Below are 12,451 nucleotides of genomic sequence, written 5' to 3'. Positions count from 1 at the left end.
GTAGAACCAAGTAATATGAAGTCCTTGACAAATTCAGTCTTTTCTCCATCCATTGTGAAGCTGTTCATTGGACACAGAGCAACTGGTGGGTTCGAACTGGAAACTTCTGATTAGCAGCTGAATCCCTAAAGCACTGTGCCACCAGAGTTCCTTTGTGAAACCACAAGATAGTGAATCTGTCATCACTCCATAAAGTTTCCTCATGCCCCTTTGAAATCTTTACCTCCATCTTCCTTCCGCAGGCAACCACTGACCTGCTTTCAGTGCATGGGTTAGTTTGCATTGTCTAGGTTTTTCTGTAAATGGAACTGTGTACTCCAGTGAAACCTGTGAGAGCTGTAACTTGGTAAGACTGCCTTGTTTTTCCTGGTCTCACAAGTTTCCTGCCTTTGTCAGATGTATTATATTTGTCTGTCGTTCCCTATTAGTGGAAAATATTCACGTTTTCCTTCTCAACAGGTTTCTGCCTTACCCAGGTTCCAGCTTTCACAGGTTTTACTGTATGTGGTCTTTTTTCTGACTCCTTTCTCTAGCCATGAATCAACAGTTTGTTTCCTTCTATTGCTGAGTAGTATTACATTAGGAGCTCTGGTAGCATAGTACCTGAGGCACTTGACTGCTAACCAGAAGGCTAGCAGTTCAAACCCACCGCCACTCCTCAGAAGGAAGGTTGGGCAATCTACTTCTGTAGTGATACTGCCTCGGAAACCAAAGGAGGGGTCACCATGAGTCGGGTCCGACTCGATGGCACACAGCAACAACAGTATTACATTAAAGAGCTCTTGGGGCACAAATCCCCAAGCACTTGATTCTTAACTATAAGGTTTCAGCCTGCCCAGCAGCTCTGCAGAAGGAAGACCTGGCAATCTGCTTCCGTAACGATTACCGCCTAGAAAACACCATGGGACATTTCTGCTGTGTTACTTGGGGTTGCTGTGTGTTGGAATCAACTCCATGGCACCCAACAACAGTATTACACTGTGTATGTATGTACCATAGTTTGTATATCCATTCATCTGTTGTATAACATTGAAGTAGCTTCTACTCTTTGGCTATTATAAGTAATACTCTTTGCTGCTGTGAACATTTGCTTCCAAATTTTAGTGTGGAGATATATTGCTTTTCTCTAGGGTAAATAGATACCTGAGAGTGGATTCCCTGGGTCATATGGTAAATGTTAGTTCTAAGAAACGTTTCCAAATGGATGCCCCATTTCATATACCCACCAGCTATGACTGAGTGTTCTAATTTCTCCACATCCTCACTAATCCTTATTAGCACCTATGTTTTTGCTTTACCAGTACTTTCTCTCAGTCTGTGGCTTGTCTTTTCATTCTCTTCACATTTTAATTTTGTTGGAGCCAGTTTATCAATTGTTCCTTTATGGATTTTGCTTTTGGTGTCACACCTAAGAAATCTTTGCCAAATCCAAAGCCACAAAGATTTCCTCCTACATTGTTTCAGAAGTTTTAGGTTTTACATTTTGTTCTGGGATCCATATTATTTTTTTAATGTGGTGAGAGGTATGGATCCAAGTTCGTTGTTTTGCATTTGGATATTCAGTTTTCAGCACCATTTTGCTAGCCTGTTCTTAATACGTGTTGATCTTGCCATGCCCTGATGTGGACGTCACTCTTGTTTAATGGATTAGGAAGCTGTGGTTCCAAGAGGTTAAGTGATTTCTGCAAGGCTAGTCAGTGGTTGGGTAAGTTGAAACTAGGTCTTCAGTTGCTTACAACTCTTTATTTCTATGGTCCCCTAAAGCCAAATCAAACCTGTGCTGTCGAGTCGATTTTGAACCATAATGACCTATGGGACACAGTAGAACTGCCTTTTACAGTTCGTTTGCAGAAGCATTCTTCTACATCTCTCTTCTGCAAAGCAGTTGGTCAGTTTAGAACCACTAACCCTTTGGTTAGCAGGCAAGCATTTAACCACTGTGCCACCAGGACTCCTTATGGGTTCCCTAAAGAATGTTTATTACCTTTTTTTTTCCTCCTGATTATAAAAGTAACTAAGTTTTGTGGAAGTCTTGAAGGCCAGATCAATAAGCCAGTGTGAAATATAATATGTTGTTGTTGTTTGCCGTCGAGTCAGCCCTGACTCATAGCGACCCCTCCTTGGGTTTCCAAGGCAGTATCACTACGGAAGTAGGATTGCCCAACCTTCCTTCCGAGGAGTGGCTGGTGGGTTTGAACCGCCAGCCTTCTGGTGAGCAGTCAAGTGCCTTAGGCACTATGCTACCAGAGCTCCTGTGAAATATAATATAGAATCTGTAAAAAGTGTTTAATTCTGTGATGATTATTTGAGAAATAATAAAGTCGTATCTAAAATGATAAAGGTATCAGTTAAAAGATCTTTCAGGATTCAACAAATATGTCTTTATTTCTAACCTGAATGCGTTAGGTATAGTAGAGATAATAGCTAACATTTATGAAGCATTGGCTGTATTTTCCTTGGTCAGGTCCAGTCGTGAATGGTTTATGTGCTTGTTCTCCTTTTGTGCTAGTTGTAAGCAGCATTTTTATCCATATTTTACTGTTAAGGAAACCGAGGCTTGGAGATTGATGAAGTAAATTACTTTTCCAGAGCTCTTCCTGTTAGCCACTTCATAATACTGGTCTGTTACAAATGGCTAACTGACATCTGTTCAGAACTCCTTTGTAAGTGACTGTGGTGGTTATTTCTGTGTGCCCCTCCTGATGTGGATTCTGTTGTCTGACTCTCTTGGGGCAGATCATGATTGGCTGAAAAAAGAGCAGCAGCGTGCACCTGCATTTCCACAGAGCTGAAAAGAAGAGGTGGCCATAACAGGAGGTTCTGGACAACATATCTCCTAGTTATTTAGTAATACAGCTTTTAAAGTATACAATTTGTCTAAATCATCCACTGTAGCATTAATCCAGAAGGATGAAGCTCCATGAGTACCAACTGCTAAGAGTATTTCTAAGCATGTGTTTTAGAGAACTAGTTCTTTGATAATTAGAGATCCTTTAGCCACTGGAGAATCTCTTGAAAACTGTGGATCCTCTCCTAAGAAAAATTCGTACAATTGTACTTGGTTAAATATGAGGAATAGCTTGCTTTGATGTAGTGCATAGAGATTGTTTCTGTTTGCTGGCTTTGCTTGTACTTACAGAAAACCTTGATTTTCATTACATTCCATTTTTATTCTGTTTTGCCTGGTAAGCTGCCTAATGGTGTCACTTACCACACTGGGACATACCAAGACCGGTTAGCAAAACTCCAGGATCATCTTCGGCAACTTTCTATCCTCTTCAGGAAGCTGAGACTGGTCTATGACAAATGCAATGAGAACTGCGGAGGGGTGGACCCCATTCCAGTGGAGGCAAGTTTCACTGTAGGGGCAGTGATTGTAAAATGGGAGATAGTTTCACGACATGGTTTTTTTTTTTTTTCTTTTCCTTCTCTATTTTAGCAGTAGTTCCAGCTTTTGAATTCTCTCAGTTTGGTCTTTGGCCAGAGTAGGTGAAAATGTGATATAGTATACACAGAATTATTACTATATTTTCATTTTAAAAACTTCTTTTAGATTCTGACCTCCAGGTTTATAATGATTAGTCTAGTTTTGTTTTGTTTTGTTTTGTTTTGGTGCTGGCAGGGGGTTGTCTGTAGCAGTTTTATCAATGTTGTTAATGTCTCCTGTTAATTAATGTTGTTGTTATGTGCCCTCGAGTTGGACCCCACTCATAGCAAACCCTCCTCGGGTTTCTGAGGTGATATCACTACAGAAGTAGATTGCCCCATCTTCCTTCCGAGTAGTGGCTGGTGGGTTTGAACTGCCAGCCCTCTGGTTAGCAGTCAAGTGCCTTAGGCTAGAATTCTCTCCTTCATGTACCTGGGGGCTTCAGCAAATAAACTTCATGAGACATTTAATTAAATTCCGTTAGAAGTTTCATGTTTATATATATATATATTTTTCTCCTAGGAAACTGTTCTTAGCAATTAGAAGAAGTGACAGTATCTAGACGTTTGCACAGACACTCAGGTTCCACTTGGCACATTGTTATTTATAGAATGCACATCCAGGAAGTCCCTTTCTTTCTAGTATAAATGAAGGAAAGCTTGTCTGTGGTGTCTTACCTCACTTGACTAGAAATTCATTAGGTTCTGACCCCTAAGGAACCTGTCTTATTAGCATTGTTGGCTTTTCCGTGCCTCACCCTGTGTCCGGCAATTCAGTATTTGCTGAGTTAATGAGTCTGTGTCGGCTGTTCCTTAGCTGTGAAACCAGTGTCATGAAGGCTGTTTAGCAAGAGAAGCCATTGAAAAGCTAAGGAAGAGAGCAGATGGAAGTGATAAACCGCTAAGGCTGTGGCTCCCAACCATCACCTGAACTGAGATGTGTTTTAGACCATTAAAAGAAAAGCATGAAAATTCACCTTAATCTGATACATTGTTTGTACCAAAATAATTGTAAAATTAGTGTCGTAGTTTTGACTTTCAACTGTTGTTTGTACCTCCCAGCAACTTATCCCATATGTGGAAGAAGATGGCTCAAAGAATGACGACCGGGCTGGCCCGCCACGTTTTGCTAGTGAAGAGAGGCGAGAAATTGCCGAAGTAAATAAAGTGAGTTATTTGTCTGCACATTTTACATTTCAAAATTATCAATAAAAATTATAAGAGAATCTAATGTAACTCAAAAACTTGAATTACAGAAATACCTGAAGTTCTTTACGTGACAAACTTAACCTATTTAGAATATAACCCAAAACTAAAAAGAAAAGCAGAATTGCCGGCTGAGTGGTCAGAAGAGACATCAAATGCACGCGGGAAAGCTCTTGGACACTCAGTCACAGCCCATTTGCTGTCTCTTCTCCAGGCAGAGTCCTACCTTCTAGCTTACAGTGTGTTTGGAGCAGCAATTGATAAGTGTCCAAATAGGAAACATGAGTGTCTCAACATCTAAGAAATCATTATCACAACATTACCCTAATCGCCGCCACACCTCAGAAAAAGCTCCAGACTCGAATGTATTTCCTGCTGAGTCCTTCCAGAGGTTCCGAAGATCATACTCAGATAATGCTCACGAACCATAGGAAGTAAGGCTACTAAAACCTAACAGAATAGCACACAGTGAATAAAACAACCTCTCTGTCTCTCTCACACACCTCCCTGCAATTCTTAATTCTAATTGGTAGATTCTTCAGTGTATTAACACTTACTCCACCACAGCTAAAGAGGTTTTGCCTGAGGTATGTGAGATAGTTCAGTTTGCACATTAGTACGCAATCTCAGCAGTTACATTGGGGAAGAGGTTTCTTCTCGGCTGTCTAAGGACGTTTGGGGGAGGCAGTGTCTCTCTGCTGCTGAAGGTGGTTCGTCGGCTTCTGTGCTCTGGGTCTTCAGCCTTTTCTTTTCATTATTTATCCCTTTTCCTCTCTCCCCACTGTTTTCTTCCTTCATTATTTAAACATGTTCTAGTCTCTCCACTTGGGGGAGAAAAAAACAAGAGCCCTGGACTCCATCCTGCTTCATGCACTACTTCCTTTCTTGCTTCAGAATTTTGATAAAGTCTCTTGATAAAAGGAATGACACAACATAGATACTGTGCTCTTATAATACTTTAAATTAATTAAAATAGTTGCAACAATAAACATTAAGCAGGTAGCAATTAATTATCTCAGTGATGTCTAAACTATACTTTAAAGGTTTTGAATAATTAAGAGGATATATGAAGTTTCTAAGTGAGACAATAAATCTCATAAAAATGCCAGTCTTGATTATTTCCTAGTTTTAATTTCATAACAACAGAAAAACATGGACGTTTTCTTAAAAGTACAAAAAATAATAGGGTTTTAATATAATTTCAGTCCACATCCAAATAGGATTTTTTTTCCTTGAAAGTATAAAAGAATACCAAAGAAAATTCTAATAAATAAACAGCTATCAGGTATGTAATGCTGGCACTAGAATGGACAGGTTAATAAATAATGGCCACAGAAATAGCCTTCCTATTGTATATAAGAATTTAATATGACACAGGAGGGATTTTGTGGAAAATTATTCTTTGAAATAGACACTTCTGGGGGAAATTAAGCTAGCCTTTATATCACACCATATGTCACAGTGAATTTCAGAGTTGAAAATAAAACCTGCAATACAAAATACTGGAAAATTACAAATATATCTCAGAACTCAAGAGAAAATTAAAAAAAGAAAAATGGATAGGTTTTACAAAGTAAAACAGAGCATTGTAATACTTTGTTAAAAATACAGATTAGAAGAATATTCACAGCAAATTTGATAGTAATGGGTGACTGTCATAATGATTAACTCACCTTAGGAAATGGCTAAGGTGATTGGGGATTTTTAATTTAGATCTTGAATAATGATTAACTCACCTTAGGTAATGGAGGAGATTGGGGATTTTTAATTTAGATCTTGAAGAGTAAATAATGTTTCCCAGTCCAGTGATTTGAGACATTCATTTATTAAAAAGTACAGGTAGACATTACAGTTTATGACATATTTGAGTTAACAACAAACCACACTTAAGACTCTTTTTTTTTGGATACATCTTATCATTAATGATGTGTACTGCATACAGTGTGGCAGGGTGTCGTTTGCTGACAGTACCATTCATTTATATGTAATGTTTCCAACCCCCGAAGACAAATAAAAGTCAAATTTATAATAAAACTTATAAGAAGAAGCAATAATAATGAAAACTGGGGGGAAAAAAAAGAAAAAGAGGTACAGGAAGCCCCCAGGTTATGAATGTCCAACTTATGTACAACCATAGTACAACCAAGCCCCATAAAGCCTATTACGTTGAAAATTCATGATAACAAGCAGATGCTACTTTGCGATGCACATCAGACATTAGTATTATTATTACTGCGTTATTACGTTAAAGATGTTTTAGTGTATCTGAAAGTATTTCTTGAGTGTTTTTTAGTGATAGAAAGGTACACTATATACTATATGCTAATGTTAGATACAAACTGTACCTAACTGTACCAACTTAGTACAAAGTTGACTTAAAGACAGACTTAGGAATGAACTCATTTGTCTATACTTGACTTACGTCAGATGGATTTACTACAGGGTCGTTGGGACAGAACTCTGTTGTAGGTCAGGAGCTACCTGTAGTATGCATTTCATGTTGATAATCTGTGTCCCTAATTTACAAGAGATAGGTTCAGTATTTTATTTCTGAAAGCTTTTAGGATCTCTTTATCCCTGGTGTTCTGATATTTCAAAATCATGTGTCTGGTTGCTGTTCTTTCGTTAATCATAGTATTCCATTTAAACTAGAAAATTCAATTTAAGACTTTGGTTTTGATCATTTTTCTTGTTATTTTCTTCCTAGAATGCCTTATTATTTAGATGTTTGACCTCTTAGATTTATCTTAAAGAAATCCATGTATACTTTTTGTTAAATTTTTTGAGTTTCTTGTCTTAATTTCCAAGAACTTTATTATTTTCTTAAAGAAAAAGAAAAACTAGGATTTTGCTCTTGTTTTGTAGCTATAGCTTCTGTTATCCAAATCTGTTACGTTTCTGTTGTTTTAGGGTTTCATGCCTCTCCTAATCGTCTTGTTTGTATCAAACAGCATTTATCTGTGTGTTTGTCCATGCAGTTTTGTCTTTCCTGGTGGAAGCTTACAGAGTTCCAGTGAGCGTTTGCTGCTTGGACGTGAGCTGCTCATCTTTAACACTGGAAAGCTGACTGGGGGGATCAGGGAACCTCCAGCTGTCAGGTTTTTTGTTTTTTGAGGTGTTTTTCTTCAGGGCTAGTCAGGTTTTTTGGTTTTGAGGTTATATCTTGAGGGCTGACCACTTTCTTCAGGGATGGTTTTGAGGTTATATCTTGAGGGCTTAGCACTTTCTTCAGGGAAAGCTCTTCAGTGCGCTCTGTGGGGGTCTCCCGTCTTTCTGGATGCCTCATGGTGGAAGTGTTCTGCCATCCCACAGTTCAGGGGAACACTTGCCTTTCGTCTCCCTGTTTCAATTCTTCCACCTCCTTCCTGTTTTCCACCATGCTGATGTCTCTGAATTCTGAGCTGTTCCAGTTCCATTTCCCAGGAGTAAATCTCCTGTTTCCTGAGAGCTAGGGCAGCTGGCTTTCAGAGAGCTAAAACAGTAGGGCAGGCTGGGAAGCGGCGGGAGTCAGCTTTTGAAGGGCCAGAACAGGTAGGGCAGGCCAGGAAGCAGGAGTGGAGCAGTTTGGAACAGCTGACAGAGATGAACTTGTCAGTCAGTTTATCATCATGTGCTGGCTTGTGTGTTGCTGTGAGGCTGGAGGCTATGCCACTGGTGTTTCAAATGCCAGCACGGTTACCCAGGGTGGATAGTCTTCCAGACTAGGACAGATTTGGAAGAAGGAAGAGGCCATCCACTTCTCAAAGAATTGGCCAGTGAAAACCTTAGGAATAACAGAGAAACACTGTCTGATACATAATTGGAAAACTTTCTGAATAGCCCTGAAACATTGTGCAATATAGTGCAAGAAGATGAGCCTCTCAGGTCTGAAGGCACTTAAAATACAACTGGAGAAGAGTTGTCTCCTCAGAGTAGAGGCGGCCTTAATGATGTGGATAGAGTAAAGCTTTTGGGATTCCCATTTGCTGATGTGGCATATCTCAAGATGAGAAGAAACAGCTGTAAATATCCATTAGTAATCAAAACATGGAATGTATTAAGTATGAATCTAGGAAAATTGAAAGTTGTCAAAAATGAAATGGAACGCATAAAGATTGATATCCTAGGCGTTGTGTTATTGTTTTTGTTATGTGCCGTCAAGTCAGACCTGACTCATAGCAACCCCTCCTTGTGTTTCCAAGGCAGTATCACTATGGAGTAGATTGCCCCATCTTCCTTCCGCAGAGTGGCTGATAGGTTTGAACCGCCAGCCTTCTGGTTAGCAGTCAAGTGCCTTAGGCATTAGTGAGCGGAAATGGACCTATTTTGGCCATGTTGAATCAAACAACCATATGATCTATTATGCTGGGAATGACAAATTGAAGAGGAATGGCATGGCATTCATAACCACAAAGAATGTTTCAAGGTCTATCCTGAAGTATAATGCTGTTCAGTTAATATCACTATTCCTCAAATTTACGCACCACCCACCAAAGCCAAACATGAGGAAATTGAAGATTTTTACCAACTTCTGCAGTCTGATGCAATCAAGATGTGTTGATTATCACTGGTGATTGAAATCCAGAAATTGGAAATGAAGAATCACTGGTAGTTGGGAAATATGGCCTTGGTGAGAGAAATAACACGCAGATTGCATGACAGAGTTTTGCAACAGCAATGACTTATTCATTGCAAATACCTTTTTTCAACAACATAAACAGTGGCTATATATGTGGACTTCACCAGATGAAATACACAGGAATCAGATTGACTGTATCTGTGGCAGGAGGTAATGGAGAAGTTCAATATCTTCAGCCAAAACAAGGCCAGTAGCTGATTGTGGAACAGACCATCAACTGCTCATATGGAAGTTCAACTTGAAGTTGAAGACAATTAAAACAAGTACACGAGAGCCAAACTATGACCTTGAATACATTCCTCCTGAATTTAGAGACCATCTAAAGAGTAGATTTGCTGCGTTGGACACCAGTGACCAAAAAACAGAAGAATTGTGGGATGGCATCAAGAACATCATCCATGAAGAAAGCAAAAGGCCATTAAAAAGACAGCAAAGGAAGAAAAAAACAAAATGTATGTCAGAAAAGACTCTGAAACTTGCCTTTGAACAGAGTGTAGCTAAAGCAAATGGAAAAATTGACAGAATAAAAGAGCTGAACAGAAGATTTCAAAGAGCAGCTTGAGAAGACAAGCCAGTTATAATGAAATGTGCAAATACGCAGAGTTAGAAAACCAAAAGAGAAGAACACACTCTGCATTTCTCAAGCTGAAAGAACTGAGGAAAAAATTTAAGCCTTGAATTGCAGTATTGAAAGATTCCATGGGCAATATGTTGAATGATGCAGGAAACATCAAAAGAAAATGGGTGGAATACACAGAGTCACTATACCAAAAAGAATTGGTAGACGATCATCCATTTCAGGAAGTGGCATATGATCAAAAACCAGTGGTATTGAAGGAAGAAGTCGAAGCTGCACTGAAGGAATTGACGAAAAACAAGGCTCCAGGAATTGACAGAATACCCATTGAGATATTTCAACAAAAGGATGCTGCGCTGGAGGCACTCACTCAGCTATGCCAAGAGATTTGGAAGACAGCTACCTGGCCAGCTGACTGGAAGAGATCCATATTTGTACCCATTCCAAAGAAAGGTGATCCCACAAAATGTGGAAATAATCAAACAATATCATTGATATCACATGCAAGTAAAATCTTACTGAAGATAATTTAAAACTGGTTACAGCAGTAACCAATGCATTTGAGTTATGGAGTTGACGAAGGACGCTGAAAGTACCATGGACTGCTAAAAGAGCTAACAAATCTGTCCTGGAAGAAGTACAGCCAGAATGCTCCTTGTAAACAAGAATGGTCAGACTTCATCTCACCTACTTTGGTCATGTTGTCAGAAGGGACCATTCTGTGGAGAAGTATGTCATGCTTGGTAAAGTGGAGGGTCAACAAAAGAGTTGGGAAGGCCCTCAACCTCATAAAGATGGATTGACATGTTGGCTGCAGCGATGGGCTCAGGAATATAGAGATCATGAAGCTGGCACAGGACCAGGCAGTATTTTGTTCTGTTGCATATAAGGTTACTATGACAAAATTGATTTTTACCAACTCTGTAGTCTGAAATTGACCAAACATGCAATTAAAGTGTGCTGATGATTATCACTGGTGATTAGAATGCAAAAGTTGGAAACCAAGAAGAATCACTGGTAGTTGGAAAATTTAGCCATAGAGATAGAAATAATGCTGGAGATCGCATCGTAGACTTTTGCAAGACCAACAACTAACTCATTGCAAATACCTTTTTTCAACAACACAAACAGCAGCTATACACATGAACTCCACCAGATGGAGTACACAGGAATCATATTGACTATATCTGTGCAAGAGGTGATGGAGAAGCTCACTATTTCAACCAAAACAAGGCTAGGAACAGACCATTAACTGCTTATATGCAAATGGAAGTTGAAGACTATTAAAACAAGTCCACAAGAACCAAAATATGACCTTGATAATATCCCTCCTGAATTTAGAGACCATTTAGAATAGGTTTGATGCATTGAATACAATGACTGAAAACCAGAGGAATTGTGGGATGACATCAAGAACATCATCCATGAAGAAAGCAGAAGGCCATAAAAAAGACAGGAAAGGAAGAAAAGACCAAAATGGATGTCAGAAGAGACTGAAACTTCCCCTTGAATGGAGAATAGCTAAAGCAAATGGAAGAAATGACAAGATAAAAGTTGAACAGAAGATTTCAAATAGAAGATTTCAAGTTTTGTGACTCATAGTGACCCTAAAGGACAGAGTAGAACTCTTCATACAATTTCCAACACTGTAAATCTTTATGGACGCAGAATGCTTCATCTACCTCCCACAGAGTGGCTGGTGGGTTCGAACTACTGACCTTTTCATTCACAGCTAAATGCTTTAAACACTGCAGCACCAGAGCTCCATATAGATCCATATGTTCAGTAATGAAATTATATTCTTGGCATATCAATTAAAAATATCCAGAATTTTGTTACAATGCATATTCTCTTTTTATTCTAAGTAAGCTGCACAGTAAGTATTTTTATGTATCCTTCAGCTGACCCTCACTCAATCATTTTCAAAATAATATCGTATCATTGTGTGCCTGGAATTGTACAGAACAATATATTGAGTGGTATGTTTACCATTTCGTATATATGGTCTTTCTGGTAGGTAACACCAGTGGCTACCATAGTGCTATGAAACTTTGGAGCACATAATTGTCAGTATTTGAATGTAAATTACCAGATGACAAAATGGCCCAGTTTTAATGGTCAAGATTTTGGGCCCATTTAAATACTTTTTGTTTTCTCTTTATATGTCCTAGAATCCACAAGTCCTATTACTCAAAGATAGAACATTTTTATGTGCTTTAGGGACATCAGAATGAGTTTTATTTTGCTTAAAACTATTCTGTTGTTGGTAAAATGAAGTTAAAAGTGGAATGTGGCTAACTTCTACAGGTTGATCCACAATTGGGTCCAGGCATTCAGAAATTAAACATTGTGATTAAGTGTCACAGCACTTACATGAATATTAAATTACATGCTCTGACTTAGCATAAATGTATTTTTTAAAGTATCTCCTCTACTAACACATTCACCTGTTAATGTCACAAATTAGGCACAGCTGATGGATTTTGAAAATAGCAGCTGTCAACCTCTGTTAAAATCAATCAGTGGCAAAACTGTATATATTAAACCTTATACCGTGTCATGAAAATTTATTTACAATCTAACCACTAATAAGCATGACTGTCAGCTTCTTTGCTGTTGATAGT

General features: G+C 38.7%; 1 protein-coding gene across 1 annotated transcript in view; it reads left to right on the top strand.

Moving 5' to 3' along the window:
• Window positions 1-12,451, top strand: part of MED30 (mediator complex subunit 30) — an 18,676-nt gene that overhangs the window by 1,940 nt on the left and 4,285 nt on the right. Inside the window, exons 2-3 of the mRNA XM_007946853.2 lie at window positions 3,191-3,349; window positions 4,489-4,593. Coding sequence (XP_007945044.1) covers window positions 3,191-3,349; window positions 4,489-4,593 — 264 coding nt within the window. The remainder of the gene's footprint in view (window positions 1-3,190; window positions 3,350-4,488; window positions 4,594-12,451) is intronic.

The sequence above is a fragment of the Orycteropus afer genome, unplaced genomic scaffold (assembly GCF_000298275.1).
Source record: "Orycteropus afer afer isolate SDZICR_OR568_19922 unplaced genomic scaffold, OryAfe1.0 scaffold00173, whole genome shotgun sequence".
Taxonomy (NCBI): Eukaryota; Metazoa; Chordata; class Mammalia; order Tubulidentata; family Orycteropodidae; genus Orycteropus; species Orycteropus afer.
The sequence above is the reverse complement of the archived record's forward strand: the minus strand, read 5'-3'. Positions and strand labels throughout refer to the sequence as shown.